The 22,571-nt window shown below is 39.2% G+C and overlaps 1 protein-coding gene across 1 annotated transcript; it reads left to right on the top strand.

Annotated features, from left to right (window-relative positions):
- The first annotated feature begins 631 nt into the window (after positions 1 to 631).
- On the top strand, positions 632 to 21,676 carry ergic1 (endoplasmic reticulum-golgi intermediate compartment 1). Its single transcript, XM_067598921.1, has 10 exons — positions 632 to 857; positions 8,562 to 8,623; positions 11,523 to 11,595; positions 12,094 to 12,188; positions 14,683 to 14,807; positions 15,385 to 15,489; positions 15,589 to 15,649; positions 15,883 to 15,983; positions 16,830 to 16,952; positions 20,267 to 21,676. The coding sequence occupies exons 1-10, from the start codon at positions 838 to 840 to the stop codon at positions 20,372 to 20,374; spliced, it is 873 nt and encodes a 290-aa protein (XP_067455022.1). The 5' UTR covers positions 632 to 837; the 3' UTR covers positions 20,375 to 21,676.
- The last annotated feature ends 895 nt before the right edge of the window (positions 21,677 to 22,571 follow it).

The following is a 22,571-nucleotide window of genomic DNA, read 5'->3' as shown; positions in this document are numbered from 1 at the left end:
AAACAGATACAGAATACACCGTGGTCAGTAGGCCTGTCCCCATTTAAAGCTTTACTCAAGAAATTAAGCGCACACCAAGTGAGCACCCAAATTAGTACATAATTACAGAAAAGTCCTAATGTGTACTGTGGTCCACTATTTTGTGCACATTTATTATGTTGTGTACATGAATTTGACAAGATATGTCATTTTATTCTATTTTCAGGATGCCTTTTTAACATCCTGCCAGGGAAAACAGATAGAAATGTGTTATACAGACTATTTGTAGCTCATTTAAAATGGTTTTGGTCTTTTCAAACGGACAAAAAGAAAATAAATGATTAAAATAGTAGCCTAGTAATGTCACAAAATATCTATAAACTGCTTTTTATTTGTAAAAAAAATATATATATAAATGTAATTCACATTATTTAGTCAATTAAATACTATAGGCTACAGGCAACGTTCAAGGGGCTGATTCTTATCCAATAAAACGATCCAAGTTGTTGGAATACGTTCATTCTCCCTTATTTCTATTTACTTATTTAAGTTTTGGCTTTTCTTCTTTTTTTTTTTTTTTTTTTTTTTTTACAATTTCACATTATTTTACGCACAAATATGCACATTTAAAAGCTCTTAATATAAACTACAACATACAAAAACGATACATGGCTGTCAGAGGAAGCAGAATCACAGCTATCAGGAAGTAGCTCTCAGCCAATCGGATTTTGCAAAGCGTCCTAAGCTGACGTCAGCCCGGTACCGATGAACAACCGGCATAGGTGGAGAGAGAGCTGTATGGTTGCCCGTTGTTTGTAGCTTTTGTCCGCTAATCCCCCTGTCAAACGTGCAAGCATCATGCCTTTCGATGTCAGGAGGTAAGTACGGGGCTTCGCTTCGCTTTGGGTTCAGGTCTGCGGGGACAGCGGCGGTGTTTTGCGGTCTGCGAGCTCCGGATGAATTAACGGTTGGCAAAGCATCGTTTGCTAATGAGCCAGTCAAGAGTTGTAACAGGAGGGGCTCACATTTGGCATGAATGGGCTACATTGTTGTTGTGGGGGGGCGTTGAGGTTTTGTTGAGTCGGGGGAGTGATGCTCAGGTACGCCTCACGCGACTTTTTGTCTAGACCTGCGCATGTGCAGATCTACTCATTCATCCTGATGTTATATGCAAGACGTGAAACTGACAAACCATAGCAGTGTCAACATAGCTGCACGTTATAACTAAATAAGTTGTTTAGTCTTATTTAAAAATCAAAGCTGTATAAGTCTCCCGATCCACAGTAATCAATTAGTAGTCGGACTGAAGAATTAGTCGAAATGTGATAGAAATCGCAATATGGCCTCCTATTATTTGCAAGTTTCGCAATATTTGTTAAAGGTGAAATGTGTGTCAAAGTGCCATTTTCCTGGTCTACACATCATATTCTACAGACTTAAGAAATCTTTGTTTGGTACAGATCTCCACAAAACTTACACCATAATCATTTTTAACATTTTTTTCAATGACAATACGAATAATGAAGTAAAAATCATCATTTCCTCTAATATCGCAAATTATATCGCAGTTGGGATATAGTCAAAATAGATATTTGTTCAAAACTCATTCATCCCTAATTAGTTGCCTCTATTAAACAGTCAGAAATACACCTGAGTACTGAGTACATTACTATTCAGTGACTCTGTATTAATGATTGTGCAACAGGCATGAAGCTATTAGTCACACCTGTAGAGCTGTTGAAACTGTTAACAAAGCACACCCTGATCAAAATAAGGGACAGGATGTTTGCACTAAACCATTATGCAAACTATCAGGTAGTGGCAGATATTCACTTTATTCTGTCGGAATCGTTACATGGAGCTGCAGCGATTAGTCAGTTGACAGAAAATGATTTCTTTTAATAATCAAATAGTAATCATTTAAGTCATTTTTCAGGCAAAAATGCCAAACATTTGCAGGATATGTTGCTTTTCTTGGTCTTTCATTACTGTACATTTAATATTTTGGGGTTTTGGACTGTTGGTTGGACAAAATAAGACATGAGGACGTCACCTTGGACTCCAGGATGCTGTGATGGCAGTTTATTTATTTATTTATTTATTTTTTTTACCAATTTCTGATGTTAAATCGATAATAAAAGTAATCATTACTTGCAGCCCTAGTGACACGTTACATTTTCAATAACCATACTCATTCCTTAAATATGAATGAAAACTTCTTCAAAGTAAGAAATATAAACTAGTAGCGATGAAACAAACAACTTTTTCATCGATTATTCATCAATTATTAGATGAATAATTGATTAGTGTATATAAAATGTGAAAAAATAGTAAAATAAGTGCCCATCACAGCTTCCCAGAGCACAATGTGACGGCTTCAAAGTTCGAAATAATCGACAATTATTTTTCAGTTAATCAACTAATCGCTAATGAGCTCTAAAAAGCAGATATCTCCTTAACAGATCAATCAGTATTAAAAATAATTCTTAGTTTCAAAGGTCACACACACAAACTGCCCCTCAAATCCATTACTGTTGCTCTTGTTTTGTGTAGAAAACACAGATGTGTTGCAATGTGAAAATGCATTTACCAACAGGCAGGATCTGGCGTAACTTGTTCGCACTACTACAACAGGTGATCCGTGTGTGTGTGTGTGTGTGTGTGTGTGTGTGAGTGTGGCAGCGGGTGTGTCATGGGGTTATGAAGTGGTCATGTCCTGCTGGGATGCTTCACTGACTCGGTGCCCTCATTATACAAAACCTGCATTGCAACAGTCCAACACGTCTCGATTGACCAACTAGCTGTTTGGAGGTTTCTCCAGAGTGTGTAACACCATCGATTACTGTAGATTACGCCATGCGCTGAGGTGGTATGTATTCCCAGAATGTGTTGCTATTTTAGACTACTGAATATAGTAACCACATCAGAGGTAAGTTTAGGTGAACGTTAAAGAAGGCTGGTGTTATTCTATCTTTTTGTTATTATCAACAAATCCTCTAAAAACAGTAAAACCAGTATTGTGTCAGTGCATCTCTCATTACTTCCTGACTGGTGTCTGTGATGCTGAACCACATTTACACCTACCGAACATATAAATCAAACAGGTCATACAGTAAATACATAACGGATTGGTACACATCTAGTGAGTATTTAGGTCAGCAGACGGGTGTATGTGGTATTGACTCAAAATAAATTGCAGTATGTGTGTGTTCATTGTAATGAAAGAACATGTCACTCAGCTCAACAATGTAACTTATGTACATGTTTTTAATAGCTTTTGGACAACAATGGAGGCTTTTGATACACACATAATACTTGTTGGTAGGATTCATTTCACAAGATCTAGAGACTAAAATGTAGAATATCACCAGACGTATCTTTAGTGTATTTTTGTCTTTTAAATAATAGTGTAATAGAAGTTTTGTATTGTGAGCCAAGTCAGAACATTGTTTTTGTTTCTTCCTGGGAATTCATATCCAGGTTAGCATTCAGTCTGTTTCAACGGACCAATTGATTATTTATTTCATTGATTTATATCAGTTAGAATCCACATTGAAGTTACTACAAAACAGCTGAATCCCCATCCATGAACCAATCATCCATTAAGGCGAGTCTGAAACTGTTTAGGTCCTCTCAGAAACTTTTCTCACGATTCGTAACCAGGGATTGGAAGATAACAGATTTTATCGCGGATCGGGATAAAAAAACACTCACGATAAGTTGATATCCTCACATGAGTGACTTGAGAAAGCTGTTTAGCTCACTAACATACAGTCCTATATTGATTTCCTGACTTATTTTGAATCTGCATCTTTCCAGTCATTGTTAGATGATTTGTTTTTCACTAAAAAGGTTGTTCACCAAAAAAAAGATGTGTATCTGATCTGTGATGCAATAAAACTACTTGTTTCTTAACAAAATGTAAGGTAAAATGATTCCAGTGTGTTTTAGTTGTGTGTTTTAAGCATATTTTGATGATTATCAGGATACCAGGATAATCATGACATGACATTTTCATATTGTCCCAGTTATCTGTTATTACAGAATGGTGCTTTTTACTGGTATTTCAGCAGTAGGACATATAGTAGTAGCCTACATATATTCCACACAGACAAAGATCAGATGATGAGGATTATGTCATTTACAATAACTGAACAGCAGCACCTCTGAATGAAAGAGTGACTACATGGAAGGCTTTTATCCCCAAGTTTAATGTACCCTCAGATTATGTCATGTATTGACACACGTAGGCCTTGTTTGGGCTGACCTGATGACGTAGTGTTTGCTCCTGTGACGATTAGATCATGGTGACTTTAGAGCTTCTTTCAGCACGGATGGTCACAGTGTTTTCTCAGCGTTCGTGGCAGATGAATATCTCTTAATCTTGACAGTGATGGCTGACTTATTTGCTGTTTGATACTGACGTACGCTTCCAGCAGATGACCTGATAGAAATCTATGTAAAGATGAAGATGTGTTGCTTATAACTGGTGATGTGAGATGATCGCATGTGAGAAGAAGAACCTTAACTGTCAGTAATGTGGGTTTAACTCGGCTATACATGGAAGAGATGAACTACTGACTCACTCTGACTCATTTGCAAGATATGATTTATTTAGCAAGTCCCCCCCTTCTTTTAAAAAAGCAGCCCCTGCTTTCATTTCACGGTGTCTACAGAGCTGTGGTACAACATGTCCTTACTAATAACAAAACATCTGAGCCCCTTTTTACAGAAGACTGAGCAGGAGGAAGTGACGGTGAGATGTGTTGATGTAATTCAGGAAATTACAAACATCAACGATAGATAGACCGAGAGGAGAAGTCATTAGTCATTATAAGCCAACATTAATATTCAAGGTTACGAAATGTTCTGAGATGAGGAAATGAACTGAAACTGGTTTCACACCTCACCTAAAAATAAGTGTATCATGTGTATGAAAGCTTTTGTGCACTTCTGACAAAGTATATTTTAAAATATAGATTGTGTATTACAATGCTAAAAAAAACACTTCAGTGAATGTATTTCTTCACAATTGCCGTGTCAACTCACTGTAAATGCTGCCTTACCACATTACATAACACATAAACTTATTTAAGTATAACAGATGTCAGCTTTTTTTAAATTTTTTCATCTGTGCCATGTACAGTATGATTTACTGTGTTTAATGATAGATTATTTGATCTGATCAGACTGAAACTGTACAGTATTAAATGGTACAAACCAGTACAGTGCAGTAGCTAAATCTTCTTCACTCTTTTGAATCTCAAGAAACACTTGTCTCTCATGGTCATGTTCATCAACCTTTTGTGGTGTAAGGCCGAAACTTGATTGACTTTAATTAATGTGATCACATAATAAGCTTCTTTACCAATTCTTGTACACTTTCTGGCCTTCTTCAGTTTTTTTCAGTGTTTTGTCAAACTGAATCTTATTTCATGGTTGTGCTGGCCTCTCTTTATTATTCGGGACAAATATTTTTAAAAAAAGGTATTAAACTATTAAACTAAAACTTATTAAACTAAAACTTATTGTACATCTGTAACAGACAAATGAATACGTATTAATTCATCTCTTTGTTTTCCATCCTGACATGACAGTTGTGAAGTAAAACTTTCAGTATTTGCAGAGAGCTGCTCATCCCGAGGTCTCTCCAGGTTTAAACTGCAATACTGTGTTCAGTACTGATCCAACTCTAGTGTAACAGTGAGATGAGAAGAACATTTCATTATCATCTGTCTAATAAACCACAGCTCAGTCAGTCTACATCTGCTGGCCTCCACCCACGCACTACAGATGAAGATGAACTTTTAGCTTCATCACGTGCAATAAAAAAAACCATGATTATAAATAAATACATTTATTTCAGTAAATCCTAATACCTCAATATTGAGATAATACTGTTATAATTATCATGACATTCATCTTGTGTCTATCACAAACCTGTAACTTAGACTGTAGCTCATACCTTGTGTCCAGATATATCCACTGTATCCAGTTGACACTATTTGCAGTTCACACGTAACCTCAGTTTCCATCTTGCATCTCGAGTAAGATTTTGTTTCCTCGCTCACTTTCGAATTTAGCAGTAGGAGCCTGTGACCGCTAAATATACGTATTTGTGCTCATGCAGCTACCTCGCCTCACGTACAGACTTCAAAACTATGTTTCTGAGGTTGTTTCAAGGGTGATGAATGAAGTTTGAGCGTTTTAGAGTATCAGTTTGTAAAAATGAAAAAAAAAAAATTTAAATGTACAAATAAATAGTTTATATTTGTGTGATATAATATAACCAAGATCTATTCAATATGTGCTATTAAAGCAATATTTACACATAATAAAAATGTGTTGAAGTGAATGTAAATGAATTGAATTTAGGCCTGCAACTAGCGATTCTTTTCATTATTGATTCCCAAAGCACAAGATACAACCTAAAATTTCTTGTTTTGTCCCAATAATGAAAAAGAAAGACTAAGACAGCACTGCAAATTGACTTTTGGAGAATTTGGAGTGCGGTCTTTTTCATTATTAACTACTTTAAGGATCCAGCATCCAGTTTCATGGTATTATTGTGAGTTGAGAGCGTTGTATCTTATTATTTTTTATGTTTTGTCCCAACCAACAGTCCACAACCACGAAGATATTCAGTTTACTATCATAGAAGTCTAAAGATACCAAAAAATATTCACATTTAAGAAGCTGGAACCAGAGAACTTTAGTATTTATCCATTAACGAAATAGTCTGCAATTCATTTTTTTGTCAATTGACTAATTTCTGCAGACCTTGAATTTACATTAATCCATACTAAATGTACAAATAAAACATGTCATTGAGAAGTACACTCTCCTATAAGGATACACTTCAAGTGCACAAGTCTTATATTTGTAGAAGATCAGTGGCTTTTCTTTGAGATATAAATAGATTACATGTGATCAGTGTTTCATAGAGTTGCATTAATATACTTTTATATCTCCAAAACTTGCCAACCTGTTAAGAACTACTGTCTTGTTTCTGTCTTGATTTGAGTTTATCCAAACAAGACACTGTTCCTCACAGAGAAACCCACAGGAGAGCACGAAATCCTTGAACTGAGGTCAAAATGATGGATATCAACAAAACGAGAGTTTTGAGGCTTTCACATGACAATGGTATTTATCATTACAGGAGACTTGCTCCACCTGCCTGGCTGTCTGGAGGTCAGTGTGAGGAAGGAGACTCTGCCTCTGCACAGTTGAGGCTTAACACTCAGGAAGTGTTTGACTCTAGAAGTATTCTGATCCCGATGCAGAGCGAAAACTCCCTGAACTTCCCCCGTGCACCATATATCCTGCCAGGCTTACAAATGGCACACAGTGAGCTAATGGGTGCAGGAAGCTGAGAGAGAGAGATGCTGGTTAGGGGTTTTTTAGGATGCTGGGGGTCCTTGTGTTGCAGATAAAAACAAAAGCGAGGAGAGAGAGAGAGAGAGAGCGCGAGTGAAGCAGCGGGGTTTAAGCAGGACGGGAAGCCCACCCTCCTACTTCCTCCCCCACCCTGCATTGCATCAGCTGTGATTATTTCTCTGGCCGCTGTCGGTGGAAGAAATGCGAACAGATGTGACTGTTTTGGAAAGAGATGAGGAAGGAGAGTGTGAGGTGGGGGGGGGGGGGGGGGGGGGGATTTGAAGAGGAGTGGGTGGTGCTTGCGCTGTCAGCGATGGAGTTTGGGTCGAAAATGTTTCACTGCCCAAAAAGGACATGCGCAAGAACTCGTGAACCTGAATAGTTTTAGTGTTAAGTAGCAGAATTTTTTTCCCCCCCTCTCAGCTCCCCAAATAGGCAACAACAGCATTTCACAAGTGGAGAGTTTATTGTGTCAGGTGGTAACGATCCTCCCCCCCGTCTCTGATTCACCGATAAACGCACAAGTTGGCTTTTCTGCAAATATCTTAAGGTGATAGAAAAATTCAAATGAAAGATTTAGATGAAATAAAATCCACAGTGCGATTGTGTCTCTGCTGGTGGTACCATGTGTTATTGTACTGTAGGTTCCGTTTAGTGCCAAGAAAACCAAACCATATAATTTGAGTTGTTGCAAGAGATGTGTTTATATTCCTTGGTCTCCTTTCACTGGTTTGTGTGTGTATGTATGTGTGTGTGTGTGTGTGTGTGTGTGTTTTTGTGGGCGTTGTGTTTCCGCGTTTATATGCTGAGTGTCAAAGACCTTTGTTGGGGTTAGGTCAGAATTACAAGGCACACATTAAAAGGAAGAGGTGTAACCCTCTCTGTTTGTGTGTGTGTGTGTGTGTGTGTGTGTGTGTGTGTGTGTGTGTGTGTTTGTGTGTGTTTGTGTGTGTGTGTGTGTGTGTGTGTGTGTGTGTGTGTTGCGGCTGGCTGTCTGGGCCTGTATGTGTAATGGCCGAGGTCCAGAGCTAACATTCCACCACTCTTCTGTAATATCGCACAGCCTGATGGGTACAGAGTGTGCTTCTTTTCTCAGCACGTAGTGTTTACGTTTTCTTTTTTTTCTCACCCCCCCCACCCCCACCCACCCCCTCCCCCTTTCCCCTTCTTTTTTTTCTCCCTTTCTTCCTTTCTCTCCTCAGATTCGATATCTACAGGAAAGTGCCAAAAGATCTCACCCAGCCCACGTACACAGGAGCTTTCAGTGAGTGCACATTGTTTATATTTTGTTTAATGAAGCTTGAGTTTTCCAGTTACCCACCGGACACTGGACATTCCCTCAATGTTTGTTCTGCGGAGTGTATTTAGGATTTATTACTGAAAATTATGTAAAAATGTAGGCTTATTTGCTTTCTTGCAGAGAGTGAGCTGAGAAGATGGAACCACCCTCACAGGAATGTGTGATATCAATCTTCTCATCTAACTCTCGACAAGAACACAAATACGCATATTCACCAAGATGTTAAACGATTCCTTTCCATGTTTTCGTTCACACTATTCATAATAAACTTTGAAGCAATTTCATGAGCTAAGATAGCCATGAATGGTCATAATAGCATAGTTTTTGTTACAGTGTTTCAATGTGTTTTCAATGTTGCTGTTATTTTAAAAGTGGGCAGCAGAAGAAACATTTAGACTGTCATCCAAATAGTACTTTTTTGATTATCAGAGAACCTTTGTTTGTGTTTATTTCAACCACCGTTTGGCTGTCTCCACTCTCTGCAAAAGCTGCAGCTCTAACATGGCAAGAACTACTGTAAAAACGTTCTAACTCTAGCAGCAGGGGTAAAGAAGTGATGCTTCCGCGCAGGTGAACCTGTACCGTTTTCATCAAGTAAGCAGAAACAGGTAGCAGTCACGGCTCAGTGAGGTGGAGACATTGAGGAACCGATTAGGAAGAAGGGAAGAGTTGACAGCTCATGTACCTGCCTGTCCCAGAACAGATGTACATCCTGACAGACTCCGTCAGTGTGAGGTAGTAACCTGTTTTAGCACAGCTAGTATGATAAGAATGTTAATCGTCATGCTCTTTCATCGCCGCAGGCATCCTAGAAGTCGTCAGAGGAAACCTAAATAAATGCTTTTCCTGTCGGGTCATGTGTTCTCCTGCTAGTCTTCAATAACTCATTGTGTATTCAGGGATCGTATTGATTATTCACCGCTTGATAGAATGCAAAACAGCTCATGACACAGTTCTGCCTCGTCAAACGAAACTGATGACAGGATGGATAAGCGGCGCTGTCAATGAGTGGTTACCGGTTCGGAGCAGATTAGAAACAACCTTCCTGGATGACAAGGAAGAGAATGAAGTTGCTAAAGATATACGCCAGAGTTTCCACCCAAGAGGAAGTGGATGGAAGTTCTTTCTGTACTCGAGTCGACACCCTTCCTGTCTCCATCTACTGTCTACAGCAGTGAGGGCAGTGGGTTGATGTGGATATTAGACAACTGTTATTGCTTCACCCATAGCAGGTCAGATCACATTTTGGCTTGTGTGGTTCAGAGGCAACCAGAAACAGACTCCCCCCCCCCCCTCTTCCCCATTCACAAAAGGTCAAATATTTGACCCCATCTGCTTTGTTATTCTGTTTTAGGGCCACATTCCACTGAGCTCAATTTTTACGGTATTTACTTTGAACAATACCTGTTTTTGCCGCAGCGGTTTCCGGAGCCCTTCTTGCTTTGGACGCAACGCTTGTGTGTGTGTGTGTGTGTGTGTGTACATGTCTATAAATCTGTTGGTTGTATCTGATCTTTCTGTCATAATATTTGTGTGTGTCCTGCCTGCACCGATAGAAAAATTCTCATCTGTCTTTGGTTTTGTGTGGAAAATGGGCCGAAAACAGGCACATCTGATTACGGAATTACAAGGCTGGGCTCCGATGTCACCGACTGATTCATGGTGTTACTGTATCCGATTCTTTGTGTCACAGCTCTGAGAGAAAAAAAAAGAAAAAGAAAAAAAAAACTTCCCCTCTGTTAAAATGAAACAACTTTTTTTTTTTTTGTTCCTGTGTGTGTGAGCAGTGGGAAGGATAAGTTAAAATAAAAAAACAAAAAAAACACTCATGTGATATCTTTTATAAATCATTTGGCTTGTCAGTATTTTCCATTACAGTGGTGTTGAAGTTTAAATCAGAAGGTCATTACTCTGATCTTTAGTAATCCTCTCTCAGTATTGCGCCCTTTGAAGCTTCAGGAAGAATTACTGTACGAGTCTTTTGATGTCATAGCGACAATCCCTATTGTTAGTTAAACATTACCTTATGTAAAGCCTTCACCAGCCACAAGTTTGGCTGTGACGGTCTGCCAACCACAAGGTCATGTGACTGTATGATCCTAGGAGACTGTTGCCACGTAAACACACCTCACCTGCTGAGCGAGAGCTTTCTAACCGACGCTCTCGTCATACCAGATAGACCACAGTAGCGCAGACAGATCAGTTCCCCTCCGTTTTTATCTTAGTAAACACATGACAACGTTTTATATGACCCTTTGGCTGATTAGTTTGACATCTGAAATGAAACAGACAGCCTGGCCTCTTCTCCTTTTAAGCTCAGACTTTATTTTGGCTCCGAATGAACAAGAGTACTTATAATTGAAGGTTAATATTCCTAATTTGGTACGCTTTCTAGCTTTTAATGAAATTCTGCTCTGTTAAGCTGTTACGTAGGAGCCATTTTTGGTCCCTGTGATTGTCAGTGTTTGAGTTTGTCTCAGGAAGGAAACTTAAAATGAGCTATTGGTAGGACTTCTGTAGCATGACCTCACCTCTCTCAAAGCAGATATGCTGTAATGGCTGCCTGTTGTGCTGGTATTTAATGTGTAATTAGTGTAGGAGGGTCTCTTAAAAACCTGCGTAATGGCAGGCTTAACACCATCAGTAAAATAGCTATTTAGGGAAAAAAATTTTACAGCAGATGTGATTTCATTAATGTCAATAGCTTAGGTCAGCCATGCCCAGCTCAATTTGGTTTGCATCATCCCTTGAAATACTGGTGTAACTCGAGATTAATGTGCAATACTTGCCATATGTAATGACCCGACTGTGTCTGAAGTTTAAACAAAGTGCTCATTCTAACTTTCTTCCTCTCTGCCCACAGTTTCCATCCTCTGCTGTGTCTTCATACTCTTCCTGTTCCTGTCTGAGCTGACGGGATTCATAGCCACTGAAATGTAGGTATCAAGGCATTAAATCTCTGTGTAAGCGCATATCTCATAATATCCTGTAGGTGAAACACACTTCATCAACATACAGGTCCTTTGAACAGGGCCTGCAGTCAGAAATACACAAAACATGGACTTAATCATGAATGTCAATGCCCTCATTATGATGTATGCTGCCCTGCCTGTGTCGTAACCAATGAATGGAGGCAATTTTCTTACAGGAAATTGGCTTTGTGCATGCGTCAGCCTCCTGGCGATGTGTAATAAGGGATGACTTGGGGAGGGTGTAACAGGAAGGAAATTACACTGACAGCTATACACAAATGCGCTGTCCTAGCAATTTGGCAAAAGATGAATCCCCAACTGTTTAAATGGTGTGCGAAGAACATGTTTTGGGGGGGGAGAAGATTGTGTTTTTCAGACTCAGATTAGCTTCTTTTACTGTCATTAAAAGTTTGTATGAAATGTCTAACTGCTTTCTCTTTTTCTCTTTCTTCTGTCACACAGTGTAAATGAACTGTATGTGGATGATCCTGATAAAGACAGTGGTGGGAAGATAGATGTGAGTTTAAACATCAGTTTGCCAAACTTACACTGTGATTGTGAGTATATACATAATATATACATATATAAAACTCTCAATTTCTCTGCACTACACTTCCTGTTTTGTATGTTTTCCTTTTCATATTGTTATTGGCCTCTTTTATTACTTTGTTTTGTTCCTTGCTGTTCTTATCAGGCAGTATCACGCTTGCATCATCCGCAGTGCCCTATCATTTAACACGGCATATTGGAAAAAGATAAATGATTCCCTAGATAAAGACTCTCTTAATGATTTGTTTACCCGGCTGTGTTGTGGCATGCTTCTAGATAACGCTAGACTTTAGCCCAGCCTCCAGTCTGCGTCGCCTCTATTTGATCTCGTGCTTGCCACACGGTCGCGATCTGTTTTCGACACAAAGTTGCCTCCGCTGGCTCCATCTACTGTACTTCGATGTCAGGAGTGGGCAGGGCGGCTGAACTGTGCCAAGACAGAGAGCAGTCACTGGTTATTTGCTCATCATGACTCCCCACAGAAAGTATGCCCAATGACAAATCAAACAGGCAACTGGAGCGCACACACACACACACACACACACCACATCCTTGGGGCACATTGGCGAGGCTCGGGCAGCGCAGAAAACGCACACATTGGTTCACTTCGAGCCATATCCAAAAATGGCAAAGCTAATAAATGCTCGTGTGAAAAATTAAGTCCAGATTTCTGCGAGAGAGAGAGAGGCTTTGGCATGCAGTCACGCAGCTGCTGGCCATGTGTTTAGACGAGCTCACTCATGGCATGCCTAAACAAAGGCCGTTTCCAATTAAAGCTCTTGATGATTGTGTGTATGGTGGTTTTGTTTATTTGCAGACTTTTCTTTTTTTTTTCTTTTTTTTTTTGGTGCAAAAATGTGGGGGCCCTCTTACTGTAAATACCAGCTCAAACACGTTGGTTTAACCAGACTACAGCTGCAATGTAATGAGATGAAAATGTTTCCCGTCCCCTTCTTCTTCTCCCAGCGAGTTAATATTGTACATCAGTTTATTTTCCAGTCTTCCAAACAGGTTGTCATCCATTACAAATTTACTCAGATGGAGAAATCATTTCATTATGGAAAGCTGGCATTTCCATCTCTTTTTTTACTATTTATCTGCTGCACTGCGCTGCGCTGTTCCAGAGTTAAACACCGTCTCCCTTCACTGACCTTTACGGGTTGCCAGGTCTTTATTTGTGACTTCATGGAAAAGCAGAACCGCGTGTTATAACCTTATAATAATTTCCCCCCCCACGCCCCCACTCCCCACCCCCACCCCGGATCCACTTCACGTGAACACACTTCTAAATGTCTTAAAAAGGAGAAACAACCAGCGCACACACACACACACAGCAGCAGCAGACTTAACTTATATTTGTGTGCTGTATTTTGAGATCCAGGGTAGACTTGGGGAGGGGGTTTTAAGTTGTCTTGAATGTCAAAGGTCAGACAGACGGCATGTGGAGGTTTTAGCACAGATCCAGCAGACGTTTCTCTCTGCGCTGCTAGCCAACACATTGCCAGCCTCTGAAAATAGGCCACTGCCAGTGTGCCAACACACGGCGGCCTGCAGGAGGGAGGTCTAGATGGAAAAACACAGACAGAGAGAGGGCGGCTGAGTGATACTGACAGCAGAGGTGGTCTGTTTGGACTTTGTGTATTTACTTTGTGGGTCATACTCTGCAGTGATACTCAGAATTTCCCTCTTTTATTCTCCTCTTTCTCTATTGATTAAAAAAGTTGTTTTTTTTTTTGAATGTGAAAAGAAAAAGGCCCCAACTAAAGATTATTTTCACTATTAGTCAATCTATTTTTTATTTGTTTGATTAATCATTTAGTCTTTAATGAGTCACTAAATTGGAACACATGTCTATCACAGATTAGTGACGTCTTCAAATAGCTTGTTTTGTGCGACCGACAGTCCAAAACTCAAATATTCTCTTTGTGATTATTTTGCGACTGAGCACTTGGGTAAACTTTTTATTTTAGTTTTTATTATTACTTTGTTATTCTGAGCTTAAAGACTAAAGAATGAAACAATTTTGATAATCAATTAAATAATTTATTAAGAAGTCTGCTTCTTGCTTTTCAAATATGAAGATTTGCAGCTTTTCCTCTTATCTTAGGGGTTTTGGATTGTTAATTGGACCAAACAAGCAATTTTAAGACGCCACCATGTGCTCTGGAAACATGTGATTGGCATTACTGAGTATTTTTAAAAATGTTTTGGACTAAACTTAAATCATGAAAATAATAAATAGATGAATCACTAATGAAGATAATCCATAGTTGCAGGGCTGGTTTGGTATTTTTGCATAATAAATGAGATGAACAATTAGTCGATTCTCAAAATTGTTGTTGATTCATTTTATATTGATTCGTCAATCAACTAATCACTAGAAAAATAAAAAAAATTGTAACGAGCAGAACACACTGTATGACCACTTTGCCTCACATTCTTTCTAATTCACTGTACATTTTATTTCTCTCCTCTTGTTTTTGCCTTGTTTTTTTTTTACAGTGGTGGGTTTGGACATCCAGGATGAAATGGGCCGCCACGAGGTCGGTCACATAGATAACTCGATGAAGGTTCCCCTCAACCAGGGAGACGGTTGTCGCTTTGAAGGAGAGTTCACCATCAACAAAGTAAGGCCTCATCGTGCAGTGGATTGGAGAAGAATAACTCACCCTTACTGCGGGAATTACTTGCTTTAAGTGGATGATTCTCTTCAGAGAAAGACAAAAGTGCTCTGTTTTGTGCTCAGTAAGCGGATAAGAGGCCTGACATTTTGTGGGACAAGCTCTTTCACTGTACTGTATGTTTATTTGACTTGGACTTGAGTCCAGTCTGAGAACCTGCTTCCTCCTCAAGTCTAAATTGAGTTACGTTAAATGGGATCAGTTTCATATGACAGTGCACTACAGCCTGGACCCTGCGGAGCCCCGTTTGTCCCATTGCGTGCGTCAGTCTTTCCAGTACATTTAAAATGATTAACCCAGCAGTTGTACATTTAACACTCTCGCTCATGGAATAATTGGAAAAATGTTAAACATGTTAAGTGGGTAGATTTGTCTTCCGGAGACATTTAGTTTCCGACTGACTGTGCGTGTGTATCCAGACTTGGTCATTAGTTAACTAAATGTGTTGCAGGTGCTCATAGTGTCACTGACACAAACTTACGTAGCTCCGCATGTGTGTGTATGTGTCTATGTGTGTCTTTAGGTGCCAGGAAACTTCCACGTGTCGACACACAGCGCTACAGCTCAACCTCAAAGCCCTGACATGACCCACATCATCCACAAGCTGGCCTTTGGAGAAAAGCTGCAGGTGGAGATGCACACTTTGACTCAAACACGCACCCAGAAAAACAGATGCACAGCAGATAAGATCTATTAAGGTTAAACTCTGATCACTTTTCCCTCACAGGTTCGAAAAGTCCAAGGCGCCTTCAATGCGTTAGGAGGAGCTGACAAGCTGTCATCTAATCGTACGTACGCATGCTGCACCTGCACCCAGCATTACTACTATGTGACATTAATTCTAGTCTGCATGCCAACATGGGATGATGCAATGATATGTGACGCTGAATGGAAACTCGAATCAGACAGCTGACACTGCAGACAGAATGGCTCCAGCGAGTTACGTCATTATCAAGACTGCATCCGTTTTTGGGCACTGAAGAAGCCTTTTTTATTAAAAATAACTTTATTTCCCTTGCAGCTCTGGCTTCACATGACTACATACTGAAGATCGTTCCAACAGTTTATGAAGACCTGTCAGGCAAACAGAGGTTCTCCTACCAGTACACGGTAGCCAACAAGGTGCTGTATCCCTGTGATTAAGCCTCTTTTTCCTCTCCTTCTTTCCCGTTAGGTCATATGTTTTTTATGCACTTGTCATGGAAGCAGTGGGACTGTCCCAACATATGGCCAGAGCATGTATCACCGTGTTAACATGTGCACTCACCCGGAAGTGAAAGCTCACCCCCAGTGATTGGAAACGTTCCCTAGATGTCAACAAACCATAAACACATTTCCTAGAACTCTGTTGACTGACAGCTGGGTTTGAAGTTTGGAATAATAACAGTGCAGGTCAGCTGTGAAGCGGGAAGGATGAGGGCCTGAGAAAAATGTTCCGAAATCTCATTGCCAAAACATAAATAAAGGTCCAGCTGACTCACACATCAGTGCCTGAAGTGGAGAAATTATTTTTTTTTTTTTCATGTTGAATTTATGAATATTGTCAAATGTATAATTCAGGTAAATTAGGATAGATTTTTGCAGAAATGTCATTTGTATAAACTCAGTGATAGTCACTTCATCACATGACAATAACTCACAACACATCACCCCCTCCCACTTACTTCATCTGACTTTTATTCAGCCAAGATTCATTTTTAATGAATCATTTCTGGCTTTAGAGTGACTTATCTGAAACCAATTTTGTAATGACTCATAAACAGCACCGCCACCACCGGAGATAAGGATGAAATTACAGATCAATCTGTAATTTCATCCTTTCATTTAGAGCAGTTTCTCTAAATGGATTTCTAAACATAATGGGATTAAGTGCCTCATTGTTGATTAAATAGATTCCCTTGCCAGTCGCAGCTCCAAAACACATTAAAATTTGTAACACAGTCTCTCTCGCTTTTTCTTTTTTTCCAGGAATATGTTGCTTACAGCCACACGGGCAGGATCATCCCGGCCATCTGGTTCCGATACGACCTCAGTCCAATCACAGTCAAGTACACAGAGAGGAGACAGCCCCTGTACCGCTTCATCACAACAGTGAGTGAATTCTGCTCTGGGTTTTACTGGTCAGAAATCCTTTAATTATAGTGTAGTATAGTATTTAAATTCAATACCTTTTAAAGGATATGTTCACAATTTTCCAAGTCTGTCTTAAAACAATAGTCAGGTACCCAAAGTTTATCTGGAGATAATATGAGGCTTCAGCTGTCTGAGTCAGTCAAATAAAGTGGATTTCTTCCACAGTTAGTCATTTAAGTAAATAATTTCCTCTTTGTCTCTCAGCGGATAGTGTTTTCCTGGTCAGCTGCAATGGAAAGGTCGTAACAAAAGAGACAATTTGGCACTAAAAAGACAACTTTGAAAGACATTGACGTAAATTGAAAGATTTGACTCATTTGGCTGGCTGGCACTTCACATTAGCTTCAAATAAACTTTTAAATACACTTTTGCACAGAAGGAGGACTGTGGATTTTGTCCTCCATCACTTACATTGTAAGTGCATTATGAAGGGATCTTCTAATTTAGAGGCTTCAGTCTTCTGAGTCAGTCAAATAAAGTGAATTTTCCCACAATTAGTCTTTTAGGTAAAAAAATTCCATCTTTGTCTCGCGGTTGTAGTGTTTTCCTGGTCAGCTACAGTTGAAAGGTCATAACTAAAGAGAGAATTTGGCACTAAAAAGGCAGTAACATTGAAAGATATTGACTTGATTTGACTCATCTTGAATTTTTAAATACACTTTTGCACAGAAGGAGGGCTGATTATTTTGTCCTCCATCACTTACATTGTAAGTGCATTATGAAAGGATCTTCTAATTTAGAGGCTTCAGTCGTCTGAGTCAGTCAAATAAAGTGGATTTTCCCACAATTAGTCTTTCAGGTAAAAAAGTTCCCTCTTTGTCTTGCGGTGGATGTGTTTTCCGGTCAGCTACATTTGAAAGGTCGTAACTAAAGAGAGAATTTGGCACTAAAAAGAGAAGGAGGGCTGATTATTTTGTCCTCCATCACTTACATTGTAAGTTCATTATGAAGGGATCTCTTAATGGCCAGTATGAACAGGAGGAATGATTACAGCAAGAAAAACATGTGTCAATGTTCATTTGGGCTCCTGACTGTTGTTTTAGGACAGACTTGGAAAATTGTGACCCCATCTTTAAAGGTCTCAAATTGAGTAAAAGTAAGGATTTAAGGTTTTAAACATCATCTTAAAGCAGCACTGATTATATTTTTTCCATTAACCATGGAAAAAATGACTAATGTGAAAGGAGTTTTTTGTAGTGACAAAATCATAGAGAAATATCACCTGACTCAGCAAATGCTCTCAGCTCTATGGAATGTGTTAGCGTCTTTTAGCTTATTATTATGGTTTTACATACCACAACTTGTTTTGTGTCACTCATCACTCTCATAAGACTGTCAGACACAGACGGCAGCTGTTTTCATCAAAAAGCTTCTAAACAAAACCTCACAGCAGACAAGCTAAAGACTAGCTGGTGAACTTAGCGGAACATTTAGCAGCTAAAGAGACAGATATTTTCCTCAGGTGTTTGGTGGAGAGTAAAACAGACCTAACAGGAGAGTGAATACTGGATTTACATTAGTCAGGTGCCCAAATGAACACTGAAACAGGTTTTACTCACTGTAATCATTCCTCCTGTTCATACTGACCATTAAATGACCACCTCCAAACATGCTTACAATGTAGGTGATGGGAAACAAAATCCATAGTCCTCTTAAACAAAAATGTATTAAATTTTTCTGAAAATAATATGAGGCTTCAGTCGTCTGAGTCAGTCAAATAAAGTGGATTTTCCCACAGTTAGTCTTTTAGGTAAAAAAATTCCCTCCTTGTCTTGCGGTGGATGTGTTTTCTGGTCAGCTACATTTGAAAGGTCGTAACTAAAGAGAGAATTTGGCACTAAAAAGGCAGTAACATTGAAAGATATTGACTTGATTTGACTCATCTTAAATTTTTAAATACACTTTTGCACAGAAGGAAGGCTGATTATTTTGTCCTCCATCACTTACATTGTAAGTTTATTATGAAGGGATCTCTTAATGGCCAGTATGAACAGGAGGAATGATTACAGCAAGAAAAACATGTGTCAATGTTCATTTGGGCTCCTGACTGTTGTTTTAGGACAGACTTGGAAAATTGTGACCCTATCTTTAAAGGTCTCAAATAGAGTAAAAGTAAGGATTTAAGGTTTTAAACATCATCTTAAAGCAGCACTGATTATATTTTTCCATTAACCATGGAAAAAATGACTAATGTGAAAGGAGTATTTTGTAGTGACAAAATTATAGAGGAGTATCACCTGACTCAGAAAATGCTCTCAGCTCTATGGAACGTGTTAGCGTCTTTTAGCTTATTATTATGGTTTTACATACCACAACTTATGATTTCGTGCCACTCTCATAAGACCGTCAGAGACAGAAGGCAGCTGTTTTCATCAATCGAAAAACGTCTACAAAAAAGCCCTGTATGCTTTGTCACCAGCAAAACAAACAGCAGACAAGCTAAAGACTAGCTGAGACTTAGCGGAGCATTTAGCAGCTAAAGAGCCACATATTTCCCTCAGGTGTTTGGTGGAGAGCAAAATAGAGCTAACAGGAGAGTGAATACTGGATTTACATTAGTCAGATGGTTATAAAACACAACTCCAAATGAATGCTAATGTTACTGCATGTCTGCTTTATGTGCTCAAAGGCAACTGTATGCTAACACATACACTTAACAACTTAATAAGCTGATAATATGTCAGTGTTTTGTTTACAGCTTGTTGTTTTGCCCCCAAGTGGTCAATCTATCAGTTAGTGCAGATTTAATGTAAGAAATAACTTTTCTTTTTGGGTAAGAAACTATACTCTAGCTTTTTTTTCGTCTGAGGTTTCTTTTCTTTTTTTTTGGCCTCATAAAAGGTCTTTTAAATTTAAATTTAAGTTTTCCTCTGCCTCCACTCCCCACCTGACCCTGTTGGGAAAGGAATTTTGGCTAAGAAGCTACCACCTCATCGGGACAGTCTCCTTCTGACTGATAATGAGGTCAGGATTAAATTGGCTGCTTAGCTGATGAGGTATACCATTATTTGTCTTTCGTGTTGTTTAGGTCTGTCATGACTTTAAGGCATGGGCAGGAGATGAGTGTGCTCATAGTGTGATCATGAGTCATGGCTCAAGATTGTGAGTCAAGCTGCAGCAGAGCTCTTTGCTGGATTCCAGCACATTCTGAGATGTCATTGTAATATATCATTGTGATTAAAACCAGCTGATATTGAGCCATTTATAACCACAGAAGAAAATACCGAAAGCTTTCAAACAGTGAGTCTGATGGAGTGAATTGTTTTCTGTAGATCTGTGCCATCGTTGGAGGGACGTTCACAGTCGCAGGCATCATTGACTCCTGTATATTCACCGCTTCAGAGGCCTGGAAGAAGATCCAGATAGGAAAAATGTCCTGAGGACTGCTCCTCAACCCGCCCTCACGTCTTATTTATAAGTACAAAGTACCTAGCCTGTTAGCTAAATCCAATCCTGCTCGAACCAGCTTCCTTGTGGATGACCAATGAAGTGGCTCCGGCACTCGATCTAACTAACAGGCTACATGGCCGCATCTCCGTTAACGAAGCTCCTCTCAGTGCTCCATCTGCTCTGGTGACGTGTGGACGCTGACTATCACATGTCCGCTTCCTCCGTCTTCATTGTCCGGAGAGGAGAGGGAAGCTCTTGTGTTACTGTGGAGATGAAGTCTAAAGTACCGTGTGTGTCAGGGTACAACCAGTATGGGTATTTGAAGGCTGCAGCTAATATTTTTTTAGAATGAAGTAAATGAAAAAAAAAAAAAATTACATTTTGTGCTGAAATTCAAAATTTGAATCATAGCACCAAGACACAAATCTGTCCACTCCATATATAATCAATCATAGGGAAATTTTGGATTCATGGGTGAAATTAAATTGTATGATTTACTGTTAAATCACACAATTTCCTGTGTCTGGATCCCCTAATACTGCAAAAGGGAATAGTAATTTGGAGGAAGTGTTGTGTGGGTGTCTAAACCTGTACGTGGCACAAATGACTGAACTCTAAAGTGTTCCTGTTACTTACACTGTCTATTAAACTTTTGTACTATGTGACATGATATTTTTTTCAGCTCATCTCCCATTTTTATCTCCAGTATTCAAACTGTGTGCCTTTAGGTTTACTGTTCCACAACCAAGTTATCACCTGCTCTCATTCTGTTTGTCAGTGGCTGCCACTAAAAGCAGTGTTTTCACAGGTTCTTTCATGCATGTTACAACTACAGCATCTGTGTAGATTCAGGTTACAGAGCTTTCTTTTTCAATATAGTGATCATTGTTTACCTTTCTGTCCATTTGTACCAAATCTTAAATGTTCCTTGTTTGAAATATGTGCTGAAAAGAGACTTTGTCGTTGGATTTCAGGGCTTGCCAAAAATGTAGTGAATGTTTAGTTTTTTCTCTGAGACAAATTGATTTATTTAGATTTATTTTACATGGTACATGAATCTGTTGACTGTTATTTTAAATGAAGTTGTTAAGAGAGATTTTGTAAGCCAAGAGGTTTTTTTTGTTTTTTTTTTCTTTTATACTGTTGTAACCACAGCTTTTCTGATCAAGGACAGTGATAATCACAAACCCTCAGAACCGGTCTTTTTACTCTAAAGGTCATCCATTTCATGTCCTGTCTCAAATTACTCTGTAATGCTATGTGTTCCTCAAGTAAAGGCACCATAGAAGTTATTGTTGTTTGCTTCATGTTTTCAAGTTGCTTTAAACTGCCTCCAGTTTATTTCCTGTTTAAACAGGTTTCATTTTGAGTGTAACTGCTCTTGTGACAGTTTATTTTTGGATAGATGTGACTAACACATCTCCCTTTGAAGTCTGATTTACATACCTCAAAATTGAGATTTGACGAAGATTTTATTTTTATGGCTGGGGGCAGAAATTGGTTGATTTTTATAATAAAACTTTAAATAGTGGACTTATGGTGATCAGATTGTAGAGGGAAGTAAACTACTGTTATAAAAGACAATTATTTCAATTCAAAGTTGCCAGTTAAAAGCCCTTTTTCCACTTGAAACAGTCCAGTTTACCTACATTTCTCCAGGTACCCCTATCAACGATCGTTCGCAGAAACTGAAAATGGAACCTTTGCACTTCTTAATTCGTAGCATTAACTTGTGTAAGTGTGTGTCTGTGTGTGTATAAAGTGGACTTTGCACCCAGACACTGCTCACTTCCGTCAACTGGTAGCCAGAGTCAACACAGTGCAGGCAGGTTGTCATTTGTGATGTGAGCATGCAAGAGGGTGTTAAGTTGTCAGAGCTGTCATCATGCTTACGTCCGGCTCTGATAAGAGGTGCTTAGTGTGACTCACTCCTTTATTCGCCCTACATCCCTCTGTTTACCTTCGTCACTTATTCCTTGTTCTGGGTGTCATGTAGCCGAGCATCTCCACCTCCACTGAGTGACACGGATCGACAAATATATGCACATTTCGTTGATTGGTCCATTGTATGGATCATCACAGAGTTTTGGCTCTGGCTCACTGTGGACCTGTAATTTATCATAGCATGGCAAATGCAAATCTGCACTTAGAACCTGCAGTGACAAATTAGATTGATGACAGAGAAGG

Source organism: Thunnus thynnus, chromosome 9 (assembly GCF_963924715.1).
Source record: "Thunnus thynnus chromosome 9, fThuThy2.1, whole genome shotgun sequence".
NCBI lineage: Eukaryota > Metazoa > Chordata > Actinopteri > Scombriformes > Scombridae > Thunnus > Thunnus thynnus.
The sequence above is the reverse complement of the archived record's forward strand: the minus strand, read 5'-3'. Positions and strand labels throughout refer to the sequence as shown.